We start from the raw sequence: 15,947 nt of genomic DNA on the forward strand, positions 1-15,947 counted from the left end.
GCTCAGGCATCTCAGAAAACCCTTTCAGACACTCCAGGCCAAGCGCAAAGACAGGGCTCTGGAAAAATCCTCGCGCATGGAGGGCAGGCCCAGGGCAAGGGCCACAGGATGGATTCTGTGAGCTCATCCCCAGCAGCCGTCACCAGGGTTCTCAGAGAGGCCGGTGGCGTCAGGAGGGGGTGACTGGGTGGACGCCGGCGGTGGCGGTGGCGGCGGCAGCGAGGGGTGTGGGGCAAGGAGAGGGAGGCTGGATGGAACACGCTATAATAGCAGCTTTGTGCTCCGCTTCCCAGCTCCCTGGGAACGCCAGGAAGATTATGAAACCCGGTGTCTTTGGGAATGCCAGGATATTAGCTGGAAAAAGAATAATACGAAAATAAAATAATGCTCGGGATGGAGACAGCAGACGATTAGCAGACAGAGCCAGGGCCTCCCGCTCCGCGGAGGGAGCCAGGCTTGGCCCCGGCAGAAGGTTTCAGGGAAAGGCTGCCCGTGCTAATGAGCAGACTGGGCCTGCCTTCCAGTGAGACGTCTTCAGGAGGGGAGCTGGCAAGTGAGGCCCAGCTTGCTGGTGGACGCGTGGGCCAGGGGACGGGCAGTAGGAGGCAAGGGGGCGCCACAGGCCTGGCCCTTGCGCCCAGACGTCCAGAACTGTCAGATTACCAGGAAGCCCACCTGGCCACCACCCACAGTCGTGGCCTCCTCCAAGCTCTGCCTCCCCAGGTCCTCCTCCAAGAAGCCACCCTCATTAGGCGCTGTCACTCTGGAATGACCCTTAGTCTGCCCCCTAGCACTTCGGAGATGCAGATTCTGTTGGGTTTATTTGCATTCACACGTGAATATCCCTCTTCCTAATCAGACAGGGGTTTCCCATGAGCCAGGCCTCCACTATCAGGTGGAGGATCATTGGAAGAAAAGATCACTTTCTCCCCACAAGGAGCAGGGAGAACATGTCACCTGTCCCTGCCTCGCTCTCTAGGGCCCTGGCGACACACCTCCAGTCAGGAATAGACACCCCGCCTCCCTCAGAGAGGCACCCGGTAGTGGCCGATGTGACTGCCTCCCTCATCTTCGGGATGCACTGTGCACCCGACATCCTTGTTACTCAGAGATGGTCCTTGGACCGGCAACATGGGCATCACTGGAGGCTGTCAGAAATGGAGACTCTCGGGCTCCACCCAGACAGCAGGTCAAGAGCATGCGTCTTAACAAGATCCCCAGATGGGTCTTATGTTCGTTAAAACTGAGAAGCACCTCTGTACATGGGTTATGTCCTTAATCCTTATGATGGACCCATACATGTAGTGACGTTCATAAGTAACAGAGTCACTAAAGGGACAAGTGACCTTTCCACAGCTGAAGCAGAGGAAGCAGAATTCAAACCAAACCAGTGCCATTCAGAAGCCTCACCCACCCCACCACGCTCCCGCCAAGTGAATCGGCAGGCATCAGTGACCAGTGGGCAAAGGCCAGTACCCAGAACAATAGATTGGTCCTGGCACCCAGAAAACCCAACCATCTGCCCCAATGATGCAGGGTGGACTCCAGCCCCAGTGCCTTGCTGGAGCATCAGTACTTCCCAGGATGAAGGACAGCAGACTTACGGATGGGAACCCAGGCCATCCTTGGTCCTGGCAGGAAGCATGTAAAGGTGACCATGGAAGGGGAGAGTGTGTGTGTGTGCATGCGTGTGTGTGCGTGTGTGTGTGTGCGTGCGTGTGTGTGTGAGCACGCGTGCTGATGGGGGCTCATTTGCTCAAGTAGAGTGGTCCAGACAGTTTCTGTCCAATGGGGCTGTGGTCCTGTCCAAGTGCTGGTCACACCTAAAGACTGTGTCCAACTCCAGGTTTGTGGATCCAGCCGTTCTAACCACTGTCTGCCTCTGGCTCCCTACGTCAGCAAAGTTCCCCCAGGACTCTGGGCTTCACTACTTTGGTTTCCTCCACATTTCACAGGCGAGTCCCATCTGCATCACAATCATTCACCTTCCCACTTGACGTTTGATTTCAATGCTCCCTCGTGACATTTTTCTCCCACGTAAAGAATAAACGGACTGGTTTCTCTGTTCTGGGAAATGGCCCTCTTCATTCTCCCGGTCACCGAGCCATGAAAGCTTGGCAGTGGGTCCGCCAGCCTTGCTCGTCTTCTTCCCCTAGATCCTCGCCAGCCCCAGAGCCGTCCACGCTTCCATCCACGGGTCTCTGGGCACCTCCGGCCTTGCGCCCTCTCTCCTCCCAGCCCCCTCGCCTCACAGCTGATGCTCAGCGCCCACGCCCCCAGCCTCCCCGCCCCGGGGCCGCCTGCCAGGCAGCCGTCAGATCCATCTTCCTCCTACAGCACTTCACCGTGTGTGTCACGCTTGCCAGGGCCAACCGTGAACTCATCGCAGCCCCAGGCCCAACCCGCCCCGTGGCCTGGCGATGGGAGCGGCCCTGCCGTCCACCCAGCGGAGCCTCTGATGCCCACTTGACCCTTCCCTCCCCAAGCCCTGCTACCCCACCTCCCTCCACTTCGGTCCCTTGGCTCCCACCCCAGATGGTCACATCTTCCCAGATCCTGATGGTCTCCTGATGGGAGGCTCTCCGTCCCCTGCCATCCTCCACGGCTACTTGATTAATGGCCCTAAAACCCAGCTCTGACCAGAGCACTCCTCCTCCGCTCAACAACCCACACTTGTTCCCTGCTGCTCATTCAAGAGAAGAGTCCTGTAGTCGTCATCTATAGCTCTGTGTCCACCACCGTTTGGGGTTTTTTCCTTTTCAGATGCTCTTCTCCCCAGCCTGTGGGGCTGTCAACCACAAAAAAGGGGCGTGACCCAGGACGGTCATTCAGAACATTCCGTTCCTCGCCCTCAGGCTCAGGGGCTGGTGTGGGCACGGGGCCAAGCAGAGCCAGTCAATCGCACACGAGACAGTACTGGCACTACTGAGAAAGTGCACTCTCCGCTCTGGGGTCTCCAGCTGTGAGGAAACAGAGGATGCCCGCTGGGCTGTGCTAGCTGTAAAGGTGGCGTCAGCCTCTGTCACAGGCACCATCTTTGCCAACGACATGGAAAGAGCCAGTGTGAGAACGGGGCCAAGACAGAGGAGCGAGTCGGGGACACTGTGTGAGCCCCTAGTTCCTGCCAGGCCTAATGCCTGATTCACCTCGGTGAGTCAGATTCCCAGCAATCTGAGCCCTTAAGCTCTTTTTCTCTCTTCAGCCCACTTTGGTTGTATTTCCGTCGGATGAAAATGAGTCCTGGCTCCTTAGAGGGCAAGCACCCTCAGACCTGGCCCTGCCTCTGAGGCCTGCTGAGGTCTTTATTCCCCACTCCTCAGCTGGAACCACACAACCTCCCCCAGGCACTGCCCTGTGCCCAAGCTAGGCCCCTTCTGACAGGACAAGGAGACTCCCGGCTGCAGCTGCTCCAGCCTGGGTGGCAGTTCCAACCCCAACCTGAGCACCAGCTCAGGGCCCCAGAGAGCCCAGAGCTCTGCCGTCTCCTTCCAGCCTCCTCACCACTTGGCCCCCAAGACCCAGGAGGGGCTCCCTCCAGAGCCTCTGACATCATCTGGGCCCCGGAGGGTTTCCTCTCCCGTACTGGCACCCCTGGGAGTGATGGAACCTCCAGGCCCTGCCCACTACCCCTTGGGGCCACTGCCAGCCTCAACTCCCTTCTCTGTAGCCATCCCATCGGGTCAGGGGCCTGCCCCACTGTACTCCTTAGCTGAGGGCTAAGACCCACTGCTCCTCACCCAGACGAAATGCTCATATGGACGCGCGCGCGCACACACACACACACACACACACACACACACACACACACAGCTGGCTCACACGGACACACGCAGATTCCATTAGCCAGTGAAGCTGGTGGGACCTGCTCCCCTGTGTCACAGCCCAAAGCCCCCTCAGGGGACGGGCAGTCCTACCTGGATGTCAGAGAAGGTGTCTCCTCCCGGACATCTCACTCCCGATGCTCGGAGCCCCCGCACCAACAGAGTGGGGGACAGGCTACCTCCTGGCCCCGAATGTCCCCACTCAGACTGTCCAGGAAGGGTCTGCTCATCTCTTTTGCGGAACACATCATCCTGACCCTGGATAACCTTGACCTGACCCCCATTCCACTGGCTCCGGGAAGTACTCTCTGAGGCAGGACAGCCAGCCTGGGGTTTGATCTCTGAGGCACATCTCTCCCCAAAATTCCCGAGGATGCCCATAAGATAGCCTCCTCTCAGGAGGACTCATGTCCAACCAAGGACATTCAGGGTCACTAGACCTCTCAGGCTACTCCCTTGGACCGGGCCAAAGCCTCCCAGACCCACTCCCCAGGCCAGCCAGCCTCTTCAAGAAGAGCCAGGTCCCTTGGCCCCCGTCACAAGTCAGACCATCAAAAGGCCGGGGCCCTCTCCCCTGGTCCCTTCTCGATTACCAAAAAAGCAGTGGGTCTTCTGGTGCCAAGAAATGAGCTATTTTATTTTAGGAGGACACCCAGACTGGTGTCCACTTTCCCCACACGCAACCCCAGAGGACTGAAGCCAAAGTCCTGTCCCGGGGTCCTCTGCACCTCTCCTGCGTCAGCCCTGAACAGCCCTGGGAGACCACGCTGCACCCCACCAACCCAAGATGACCACTGCCACGTACCAGGGCCCCCTCGAGGGCAAACACAGCTGCAGGCCCCGTCTTCTCCAGTGGTTCCATGCGGCGGCGCCAGCGGCGGCGGCGAAAGGCGTCTGTCTTGCGGTACTCCAGGTGGAACTTCCAGCCAAAGAGCGAGGCGTACTCCCAGCCCTCACCCTCCGCCTCTGCCTGCCTGTGCTGCATGGGAGAACAGGGCAGACTCAGAGGCCACTTGGCAGGTTGGCGGGGAGTCCTGGGTTGGGCTCCAGCTGTGCCCTCCCTGCCCTCCACGATTCCCCCACACACACCCCACACCATCACCCTCCAGGTGGGAAAACCTGGGAGGGCCGCCCGGAGGAGGGGGCTCTGAGCAGTTTCCGCAGTGACAAGAGCCTCGGGTCAGGAAATCAGGAGGAGAAGAGGCTCCCTAGGCTGTGGGGAGGTCCAAGGAGCCAAGAAAGGAAGGTAGGTGATGAAAACACCAGCCCAGTGATGAAAACACTGGGCTTTCGGTTTGTTTGTTTATTTGGATTCTGGGTGGATTTCACGAATCCAAGGTTTTCTTGTCCTTTCCTTTTTCTTCTTCATATCCCAACTTATAAAAGTGGAAATGGGTCTGCAATTCAGAGGCAAAATGAAGAGCCCATTTCCCAGCCCCAGGCTGTTTCTCCATGAGGCTAGGCCTACGTCAGTGTGGACAGACCCCCGCACTTCTTCTCAAGGGGTCCTTTCCCAGCCTGGGGGAGCCCCGGAGGCCCCTTCCCATCCACCTCGTGACCTGAGATGATCCTCAGGTCAGGCCCAGGCCATGAGCTCGGTGACAGTGCCAGTTCCGGAGGCCAGCTGCGTCCCTCTCCAGGAACGATGCTGGTGGTGAGGGAGCAGGCAAGGCTTTGCCTCTGTCCCCTGGGTGCCCTCACAGGGAGAGTGGAGTCTGGTTCATGCCACCAGGAACAGCCTGCTGCCCAAAAGCCTTGCCTCTCCTGGGACCCAGTGACCTTCCTCTCTAGATTCACTGTGACCAAGGAGAGAGGAAGGGACTCGGGTAATGCCAAAGGCTACTCCAGGACTGGGGGAGGCCTAGTTCTCGAGCCAAAATTCCAATGCGTGCTTGGGGAGGAAGGACGCAGGCCAAGAGGGTTCCAGGGAGGCAGGCCCTGAGGCTGTGCACGACACGGGCATCTGTGTGACCCCAGGAGCAGGTACAGGCACTTGTGTGCTCATACAAGCTCACTCTGCACCTGTCTGTGTCCCAAGAGTATCTGGGCACGGCCGTGGGCATGTGTGCTCACACTGTGTACATGCCCTCTGGTAAATGCTGACCAAGCCCACCCAAGCCCCTTGACCAGCATCCCCCTTCTCCAGGGAACTGGCCGTGCTGGAGGGAACAGGCTCCCTCCAGCACGCCCCCAGCAACCCCCAGCCAATGACTGACGGCTAAGACCGTACACACCCCAGCCCCCTTGCCTGGTGAGGAGGATTCTGTGGTGCTCCAGGCTGAGCCCCTTCCCAAACCACAGCTCAAGCCAAAGCTGACTTTGCCTGAGACCACATCCTTGCTCCTGGCACCCCTGAGAGTACTGCCTCCATAAACTACAGGCAGCCGAGTCCCTGTCTCAGACTCTGCCCCTCGGACACCTAGCCATAGACACACTCTAGGTATGCCTTTGCACCTTCCAGGTCTGTGCGTGAATTTCAAGTGCATCCCCTGGCTTGGTCATGGGCATTTGGGTGTTTTCTGTCCGTGAGCATCTGTGTGAGTGCTGGGTGCGATCTGCGAGCATCTCGAGTGAGCCTGTGTGCCTTGTACATGTCCCCTGCACAGAGGTGTGCACCTGTGCCCAGCTGGCCTCCCCTCCCCAGGGCCTCACCCCTACCCATCCCCCCACCCACCCCACCCCCACCGACTGGGCTCACCCTCTTCAGCGCCTCCATCTGGCTGAGGTCCCTCCTGCGCAGGCGGACCCAGCGCCGCCGACGGTGCGTGTAGTACATCTTCTCAGCAGGGACCCAGTGCCTCGGCTTCCGGTCCGGGGGGATGGTGATGCTGTACTCCCAGCCTGGGGGAGAGGTGCCCATCACTCACTGCCTGGCCATTCCCCGTCTCTCCATTTGGGGTACATTCACAGACTTTCAAGTGGCCACTGACTCCCAATTTGTACTTTATAGTGAGGATTCACCCAGGAAGTCCCCCAGATGAAGTAGCCCAGTGAAGGCCAGAACCCCAGGCCCAAGGGGCCTGCACTCAACAGTGCCCCGCTGCGGCACGCCTCGCGAGTCTGCCGGGTGCTCACTGGGCTCCACGTGCTGCCCACCTTGTTCGTCAACGGCCCGATTGAGGTCCGTGGACCACTCTTCATCTTCCCACTTCCAGCCCAGCGGGCACTCGATGTCATCCTTGGGAAGCACCTTCTCCCCGTTCTAGGGTAACACAGGCCAGGCGAGCGTGAGAAGAGACAGACGTGATCAGGGAAGATGAGAAGATGCAACCTGACAACATACATTCTAAAGCCCCACGTGTGACTCGGGCTCGGTGTCCTACCCTTGCCAGACCTCACACACTGTCCCTCTGGAAACCAGGGCATGGACGCTGGGGATGTGGGAGCAGGGGAGAACATTCCTCTTCTTTCAGTCACAGGCCCCTCTTGGGCCCAAATGTCCAGGCCTCCAGGAAAGCAGAGCCCACCTGCCCCCAGAGCACCCCCTTACCACGTCCGTGTAGTTGTCGCTCATGTAGATCCACTGGCCTCCGGGGAGCCGGGTCTGGTTCTCAAACACCTCTTCCACGAAGCTCAGGTGGCCCGCGTCGGTGTCATGAAGCAGGCTATGGGCGGGGGCGGGTCAGAGCCTCTGCCGAAGAGACCCCCGGCCGTCCACAACCCCCAGCAGAGCACCCCAGAGCCTGGGCCAACCTTCCTGTGTCAGCCTCACCCCAGCCAACAACAAGAGAGATGAGGGGAGAGAGAGGAGGGGCAGCGAGTCGAGGGGAGACCCAGGGAGACACTTGCAGACAGAAGAGAAAGTCACCACCAAGATAAAGAAAGAGAAAGGGAAGCCAACTGAAGACGTCGAAAACCCAGTGGGTAGTTGAAGCTCAATAGATAGTTGTAGAAAGGTAAAATGTTACCGAGCTATATACTTAAGATTTGAGTACATGACTACAATATATGTTACTCTTCAATTTTTAAAAAGTTAAAAAAAAAAAAACCAAACAAACAGTTGCTGAATATCAACCAAACTGGAAAAGAGAGAGAGGAGGAGGGGGAGATGGCGATGTAGATGGAGAAGGACGAGGCTTTTCTGAGGGGCACTAAAGGAGGGACTAACACGCAGAGAAGAGAGCGGGCTTCCTGTGGTATCTTGGAGGAAAAGGCCGTAACCAGTGGACGCAAAGTCCACTGGAGGCCAGCTTCGGCTTAATCATAAAGGACTTTCCAATCATTAGAACCCTTCCAGAAAAGAACGCTGCCTCGTGATCCCCCAGTCCCGGGAGAGTTCAAATGGAAGTCGCTGTGACCAGCGTGGGGGCAGTGGCAGTAGACAGAGGTATGAATAGAGCCGAGGCCCGTTCAGAGAAATGGCTGGGGCAGACGGGGTCCCCAAGCCCTCCCTGTCCACGACTCACGTCTTCTCTGGACACACAAACCAGTCTCCAGCCCAGGCCCAGCCAGCTGAGGGGCGGAAGCTGTCCTTGGGTAGCTTGATCTTGCCCGTGACGTCGGAAAATTTGGGGTAGGTGAGGCCCGTTGTGCCCCAGTTCCCGACCAGAGCCAGCTTGGTCTGGTTCTCATACTGGAGAGTGAGCAACAGAGAAGTGAGTGGGGCTGCAGTAGCTTTGGGGCCGGGGGTAGGGTGGGCAGGCGGTCAGGCACTCACGGTTTCAGCAAAGACGGAGAGCTTGCCCTCAGCAAACTGGTTGAACTCCTTTTCATCCACAGAGAGCCCGAACCACAGCCTGACCCGAATCTGCACTGGCATCCGGGCTCCGGGCACCCCCTCTGTTGGATACTGGGTAGCAGAGAAGGAGAGAAACCCACAATCCCCTTCAGGGTCAGTACGTCTCGACTTGGGGGAGACTCCAGGCCTGAGCATACCAGCCTGACACCCCATCAGGTATGTGCTCCGTTGGAGGACTTATCAGAATTTCATGGAAGAGGGGTGTATGACTAAGAAACCCCCCCACCGGCCAAGATTCCTTCCCATCACAGGAGAAGACTGCATCCTCCCCATCTAGATGCTCTCTGCAGAGACGAGCCATGTCTAGACCAGGAGCCCCCATTCTCCCCTCTCCCACCACATCCTCATTTCTGTTCTCTTCTAGAATAGCATTCATTGTCCAATGGAACTTTCTGCTACAGTGGAAACGGTTTATATCTGCACAGTCCAATGCACTGACCCCATGTGGCAGTTGAGCCCTTAAAATGTAGCTGGTGTGACTGAGAAACTAAATTTTTAGTTTTATTTAAGTTTAATTAATTTAAATTTAAATAACCACATACGGCTACCGTATTGGATGGTGCAGTTCTAGAACATGTCTTTATAAGAGATAGAAAGGTCTGGGCTTCCCTGGTGGCGCAGTGGTTAAGAATCCGCCTGCCAATGCAGGCGACACGGGTTCGAGCCCTGGTCCAGGAAGATCCCACATGCCATGGAGCAACTAAGCCCGTGCGCCACAACTACTGAGCCTGCACTCTAGAGCCCACGAGCCACAATTACTGAAGCCTGTGCACCTAGAGCCTGTGCTCCGCAACAAGAGAAGCCACTGCGATGAGAAGCCCGCGCACCGCAATGAGGAGTAGCCCCCGCTCACCGCAACTAAAGAAAGCTCGCGCGCAGCAACGAAGACCCAAGGCAGCCAAACATAAATTAATTAATTATTTTTTTTTTTTAAAAGAGAGATAGAAAGGTCTGAAAGGGGAGGAGGTTAAAGCCTCTCCCTTCATTTTCAGTTTTTTTTTTTTCGGTGGCGGGGGGGGGGTTGGCTGGATGTTAGTGTATCATATGATATCCCTACCCTTTTAAGTGCTTATCAGCCTGTTAACCACTATTCACTGGTCTTCAACTGCTTTTTATCCTGAAACTTTCAGAAGCTCTGCCAAAATGGAATAACCACAACAACCCAACATAAAAAATTTATTCTCCACAACTGCTTCACCATTTGACTGAAATCAAGGGTCAGACATGGCCTGAAGAGCAGAAGTGCCTCACTCTTAGAATAACACACAGTCCCTTAGAGGAAGTAATACATTAACTACCCAGGCTTCATGTGTGTGAGCTTAGAGGAGTGTCTCCCCTGGGACATGGAGCTGAATGAGACGAGAAAGTCTTGGTGGGTTCAGAGGAGGAAAGGGAGGCTGAGCTAAGGGCTCTCTAACTGGTAGAGGAGGCCTGGATCCCCGGAGGGAGAGCCCAGGCCGGGTAAGAGGATCAGCAAGGGATGTCATGGCAAGGCATCAACAGTCTCACCCTTCATCCAGCCTCTCTGCCTTTGCTTCATCCTCGGTGAAGCCTGGAGGAGCCCCTGACCCCAAGTGTCACCCCCCAGAAACCTCCCCATGACTGCTCACTTCAGTGTCCTCTCTCCTGGGATGGTTAGCAGCCTTTTCCCCTCCAAACCACCAGCCCCAGGGAGATGGCAGGAATGCCTGACCCCCCTTTCTCCCTCCGCCCCCAGTCTCTCCCCTGCCCTCCCCCAGACAGGGCCAGCCTGCTGGACCCAAAATAGCAACAGCAAATAAAGAAATGTCTAGTTTGGGGCTCCTCTCCCTCTCTGCTGGTGCTCATTTTTTCCAACTTTGGTTTAAGTTAAGAAACACCAATGTTTTCTTGGTCTCTGCTTGCTGCCAACATTTTTGTAGAGCTTGCTCAGGAGCTACTGGCGGGGCTCATAAACTCAGTGGGGAAGACTTCGAGAAACAATCCTATATCTTTTTTTTTTTTTCCTTGCTCGGGATCAGGGAAATTTTTCAGTTTGCATTTCCCCGAGGCTGCAGGGCCAAGAGGTCAGAGACTGATCCCGTTCACGGGCATCCACCGGGCCCACTCCTGCAGCCCCACCTCCACTGTAGCCTGACAGCCCTCCCTAGTTAACCCCATTCAGATGTGGCCGCTCCTTGATTTCCTTTCCCATCTGCCCTACCAGGCAAGGAGCTGGCTTGGGAGGGAGGAAAGCAGCATGCTAGGAGGTTAGGATCTCACAAGGAACATGCCCGAGGTGGGAGGGGCAGCCGGCTGTCTGACGCCCCCGACCTCTTTCTAGGCAAAGCCAGCTCTCCTCTGAAGTACCAATGACCCAAACGCAGATATCTAATCATCCCTGGCCCTGCGCTGGCCTCCAGTCATGGTGCTGGTAGAGCCTCCTCTCCCCAGGGGGCAAAGGAGCTCCCCAGAAGGAAAAAGGGAGAAGAGGAGAAAAACACTGACATTCACTGATCACCTAGTTCCAGTCAGACCCTTGACCTGTGTTACCTAATTCCATCCTCAAAATTGTGATCAGGGCAGCCCGATCTTTGTTTTATAGGTGGGAAAACAGCATTCAGAGAGGCTAGACAATCTGCCCAAGACCACACAGGATTCCAGCCAGCCCTGCAACCTGTCCGCACGCTCCGGGCCTTCGAAACCTGTCTCCTCTGCCCACCTCAGGGGGCAGCAAGAATGACTGGTCAGGGTACGAACGGGTCGACCAATAGCCACTCAGAGGTTCGAGGCTAAGGTTAGTCCACAGTGACTTCATGGAAGAGGTGAGGTGGAAGGAGGTCCTGGTGTGGATGGGAAGAGAGACGTGGGAAGGGAGCGTTGAAGGCCAGGCAGTTTACGATGCCAGCGGAGCCATCTGGAGTCAGCCATGCGTGGTGAGGGACGGCCCTCCCCACGGGACGCTCCCCTGGGCCGCGAGAGCCACAGCTCAGATTTCCCCGAACTGTGTCCCGACCAAGCAGCCTGGGCTCTGTGTCCCCACATGAACCCAGAGAGGAGGACGGGGGCCTCCAGGCACCTGCTCACTTCCCTGTTACCCACCCCCCAAGGCTGAGAGAAGATGGCGGGAGGACAAAGGGCAGGAGAGGTGGGGGGGGGGTGACTGGAGGGACAGATTATCTGCTCCCAGATCTCTGATGGAGCAGAGCCATAGGCACAGCCGGTGCCCAGACCCCAGCCTTCCCCCGGGGAGGAACCTGAACCCACGTGTGGCTCCACCTGAAGCCAAACCCTCGGGAGGGGGGAGGGGGGAGGGGGGAGGCAAGTCTGTGCCCGGGCTCCTACAGGCTGGCGGTGGGAGCTGAGGGCTGAGGCCCCCCACCAGGGAGCTGGCTGGAGGGGAGCACAGCCTCGGGAGTCAGCCCCTCCTTCGTTCCCAGCACCCCTGGTTCCAATTCTCACCTGCTCCCTTTCCAGACCAGGTGCATGGGGTCTAGGGACTTTGTGGGGAGAGGGGAGAAGGGAAGTCTTTTTACGCAAGCCCTCGGTCCCTTCCAAGAGCAGAGTCTAAAAACTCGGAGTCTGACAGAGAACAGGAGGGGAGACAGAAGGAGAGCAGACCACCCTGGGGGTGAGAAAGTATGACCATGACTTAAGGAGAAACAACCCACTTTCAGAAACATCGTCTGCAGCTTTCCACAATTCTTGCCACAGTAGCTGGTGCCCCGTCGGGAGAAGAGGACCTCATGGGCGGGCACCCGCTGGTACGCCACCCGCTTGTCACCCTGCAGCATCCAGATGACGATGTCAGGCAGGCTGTTCTGGGGCTGGAGAGAGGGTGGCAGTCAGGGTGGAGATGGTACCGCCCAGCCCGCACCCTCAGCCCCCTCTCCCCAGGCCTCTCCTCCCAGCTCCCACCCGCAGCCGCCCCCTTGACCTCCCAGGGCTGGCGGGGCACCCCTGTCTTCAGCAGCTCTGAGCCCCCAGGGATAGGGCGCCAGGCTGCCCCTGGCTCACACGAGGAGCCCGCCAGGAATTCACTAAGCTGGGTTCACGTTTTCTAGGAAGAGACACTCCTGCCTGGAGCCCCAAGTCCTTAGATCCCCTCCACTGGGGGGGTAGATAGAGGCTCCCGGTGGGGAGACATCGGAGGATCTGATTTGACCCTGGAGATGACATACACTTAAGGTGTCACCCCCTTCCTCACCCCTGAGAGCAGAAGCGAATCCACAGAAGGGGTGCGCCTTCCCAGAGGACACACGATCCCTCCTCCCTCTAACAGCGGGGACCCTGGGGGTCTGGCCCTTTTCTGGGCCTGCTGACACTGGGCTCTGAAAATGGTGACTAGCCCAGACTGCAGGACCCTTGAGCCCCTCCGAGCCTCTAGGCGTGAGAGCTGCTCCCAGCTGCCACGCTCAGGAGAGGCGGCCAGTTGGCTAAGCCCATCTGCTCCCAAGGCTGCAGAGCGGTGTGGTCAGCGGGGCGGGGCTGGGTCTCAAAGCCAGGCTCCTGCTGAGAGCTGATGGCTGGCACCCTCTCTCAACACCTCCTAGGCTGTGTCGCTTCATCCCTACAGCAAGCCCAGAGGCAGGCACAGGTGAGGAAATTCAGGCTCAAAGAAGTTAGGAACCAGGGTTTTCTGATTCCAAGTGTATGTTTCTAACCACGATACCAAGGGTTCTCAAAGTGTGGTCCCCAGAGCAGCCGCAGCACCACCTGGAAACTCGGGGGAAATGCAGATTCTCAGGCCCCGTCCCAGACATGCGGGATCAGGTGGGGCTTGTACCCTGTCTTAACAAGCCCTTCGGGGGATTCTGACGCACACTCCAATTTGAGGAAGGCTCTCTCTGGTTTCCCTCACAGTCCATAGCACCCGTTTCACCTTAACCACTCCCAGCCATAACACAATCTGCGTGAGAGCTCCGGGGTCTGGGCCAAGACGTGGAAGGCAGCCTGTGACCCGCCCAAGGGGATGGTCCACAGCCACTGCCAGGGGTCGTCCTGGGGCTGAGCGACACAGTGGCCCCCAGGTAACCGGCCACACGTCCAAGGCCCCGCTTGGGGACGAGCCAAAGCTGACTCTCAGGGACCAACATTTCAGGCTGCTTCCCCCCCCCAAGCACCCCTTCCACCTCCTGGACCCCCTTCTCCCCTTCAGCAAGTCGCTCCCCCAGAAGCCACTCGCAGGCCCTGCCCTTCTCTGCACACTCCTTCTGGGGAGATCCTTCCTCACCATCCCTCTCCCTGGGGGTCCCAGGTGGCTCTGGCCAGGGTGGGCAGCAGCTGTGTCCACCTGTGACATATGAGCAGACCTTTCTCCTCATTCTGGACAAATCTGCGGCCCGCCTGCTTCCCTGCAGAGCTGGATGGGGGCACAGGGGTCGGGGTGTAGATGCAGAGTTACTGCAGGTGCAGCCACCTCAGGCCTGGGGCTCAGGGGCATCCAGAAGGGCAGGAAACACAGGGTCCCATGAGAGGCAGGTCTGAGGCCAGGGGTAGGCAGGTTGGTGGGGAGAAGGAGTTGGGTCCCTGGGGGGAGCAGACCCTGGCACTGAACCTAGAGCCGGGAGCCCTGGATTCTGGTCCCAGCTCTGTCTCTGACGTACTTTGGCAGCATTTATTAAGCACATTTATCGAGCACATTTGGGGGCATATATCGAGCACCTACTAAATGCCAGGCTCTGTTGGGCCCTACAACACCCAGTATCCCGTTGCATCCTCTGGCCTCCTTCTGTGAATGGGGACACGGAGGCTCAGAGAGGTTAAGCCACCTGCCCAAGGTTACCCAGCAGTGGAGCCAGTGTGGATCATGGTCCAGACTTTCCCCACGTCCCTCCCAGTTCTGACACTCCAGGCAGGAAGGAAGGCCCCTCTCAGGGTCAGCTACCTCATCTGCCAGGGCACGGAGACGCAGGAGCCAGTCCTCAGCCTGCTCCAGGGCGGCGGGGAGTTCACTGTGGCCGAGCTTCAGGGCCTGGGCCGCCTCAGTGATCTGGCTCAGGTGACGGGTGCGCAGGCGGTACAGGTAGTGGTCCAGGTGGGTGGCGGAGGGCGTCTCTTGGACATCACCCAGGGGTTGGCTGTGACGGACAGACAGACGGCATGTGCCCGACGAGCAGGAGCCCGGCGCTCGCCCAGGCCCAGGTGCAGGCGAGCACGTACACACGTGTGCACAGGCCCCCCCCAACGGGCCTCACACCCTCAGCCTGCCTGCTGGCTGCGGCGTGTGCCCTGGGTGCCTCCTCCAGCCATCTCCTCCAGGAAACCTGCTGCAGCCACACTGGCCAGCATGCCTCCTGCTCTGAAGCGCCCCAGCCCTTTATTCTGGGGCTGCCTGTCTGGAACCTATCCTCAAGCCTCCAGTCGTGTGAGTCCCCTCTGCCCACCTGACTGCACGTCCCCAGAGGCCCAGTGGGTCCCTCCCTGCCCCCGGCGCCCTCCTAGAGCAGAGGCGCAAGCACTAAGTTGCCTTTGGCTGAAGCGAATCCGTTCTGTTGTACGCACACGTTCTTCAAGAAGGAAATTTATGGACCCCTGACAAGCCACTGCAGACGCTGTGGGGAGGCCGGCAGCCAGCAGTACAGATGTGTCGACCCAGGGCGGCCGCACAACACCCCTCCCAGAACCCTCTGCTTTGGGAAGCCTCTGGAGAGGAGCTGGGGGTACACGCAGTCCCAGAAACACAGCCTTAGGCCTCCAGTCGGGGGGTTGGGCTTAAACTCAACCTCATTTAGAGGCGAAGAACTCTGACCACCCCCATCCAAAGGATGGGCTCCCTCTCCGGGAGCTCCCTAAAAGCCCTTTATGTGGCTCCCCCTGGCCATACGAAGCCCCGGGGTCAGTGAGCGCACACGCAAGGGTCACACAGGATGGAGTGGGGTGGGTGGGGGTGTCTGTGCTCTTCCTCACCAGGCAGGACCCTCTAGATCATGCCTGCTGGAGGGTAGGGGGGCTGCCCCCCCCCGCCCCCCGCTAAGCCCCTGACTCCCAAACAGGACATCAGTCAGGCCCGCTCGCTCGCCACATCTGCTGCCCCACCTCACGCTCCCCGCCCCACAGTGTCTCGGCTCCCGGCTCCCGGCTGATTTATTTTTCTGCCAATTTCCCCGAGCTATGCAGAACCAATTACCGCCGAGTGCAGCGGCACCGCCGCCGCCAGATACACCACTCTGGCAGGCCCTCGGCGCACTACATTTTTCCTGTTATTTTTTTTAATTGAATTTTTAGGGTGGGGGGAGCAGTACGCAAACTCCATCTCGGGAAACTTAAGCCCCGGGGCCTGTCTCAGGTCACGTACTGCACACCCCGTAGTAATATAATATTTACTGCCCCGAGGGTGCCTCGGATGGGGCTGCCCCAGGCCAGGAGAGGGGCGGCCTCCATCCCCAGCCCACTCGAACGCGGCGGAGGGGCATGTTCGGTGGGTGAAG

At 58.3% G+C, this 15,947-nt stretch overlaps 1 protein-coding gene across 18 annotated transcripts in view; it reads right to left on the reverse strand.

Moving 5' to 3' along the window:
* Positions 1-15,947, reverse strand: part of DYSF (dysferlin) — a 233,524-nt gene that overhangs the window by 106,902 nt on the left and 110,675 nt on the right. For all 18 annotated transcript variants that reach the window (XM_036872978.1, XM_036872992.1, XM_036872988.1 and 15 more), the window contains 8 exons: positions 14,405-14,597; positions 12,189-12,344; positions 8,479-8,610; positions 8,228-8,394; positions 7,312-7,426; positions 6,918-7,023; positions 6,520-6,662; positions 4,627-4,800 (listed from right to left, as the gene is read on the reverse strand). In XM_036872978.1, the coding sequence (XP_036728873.1) occupies positions 4,627-4,800; positions 6,520-6,662; positions 6,918-7,023; positions 7,312-7,426; positions 8,228-8,394; positions 8,479-8,610; positions 12,189-12,344; positions 14,405-14,597 (1,186 nt within the window). The remainder of the gene's footprint in view (positions 1-4,626; positions 4,801-6,519; positions 6,663-6,917; positions 7,024-7,311; positions 7,427-8,227; positions 8,395-8,478; positions 8,611-12,188; positions 12,345-14,404; positions 14,598-15,947) is intronic.

Source organism: Balaenoptera musculus, chromosome 13 (genome assembly GCF_009873245.2).
Source record: "Balaenoptera musculus isolate JJ_BM4_2016_0621 chromosome 13, mBalMus1.pri.v3, whole genome shotgun sequence".
NCBI classification, from domain to species: Eukaryota; Metazoa; Chordata; class Mammalia; order Artiodactyla; family Balaenopteridae; genus Balaenoptera; species Balaenoptera musculus.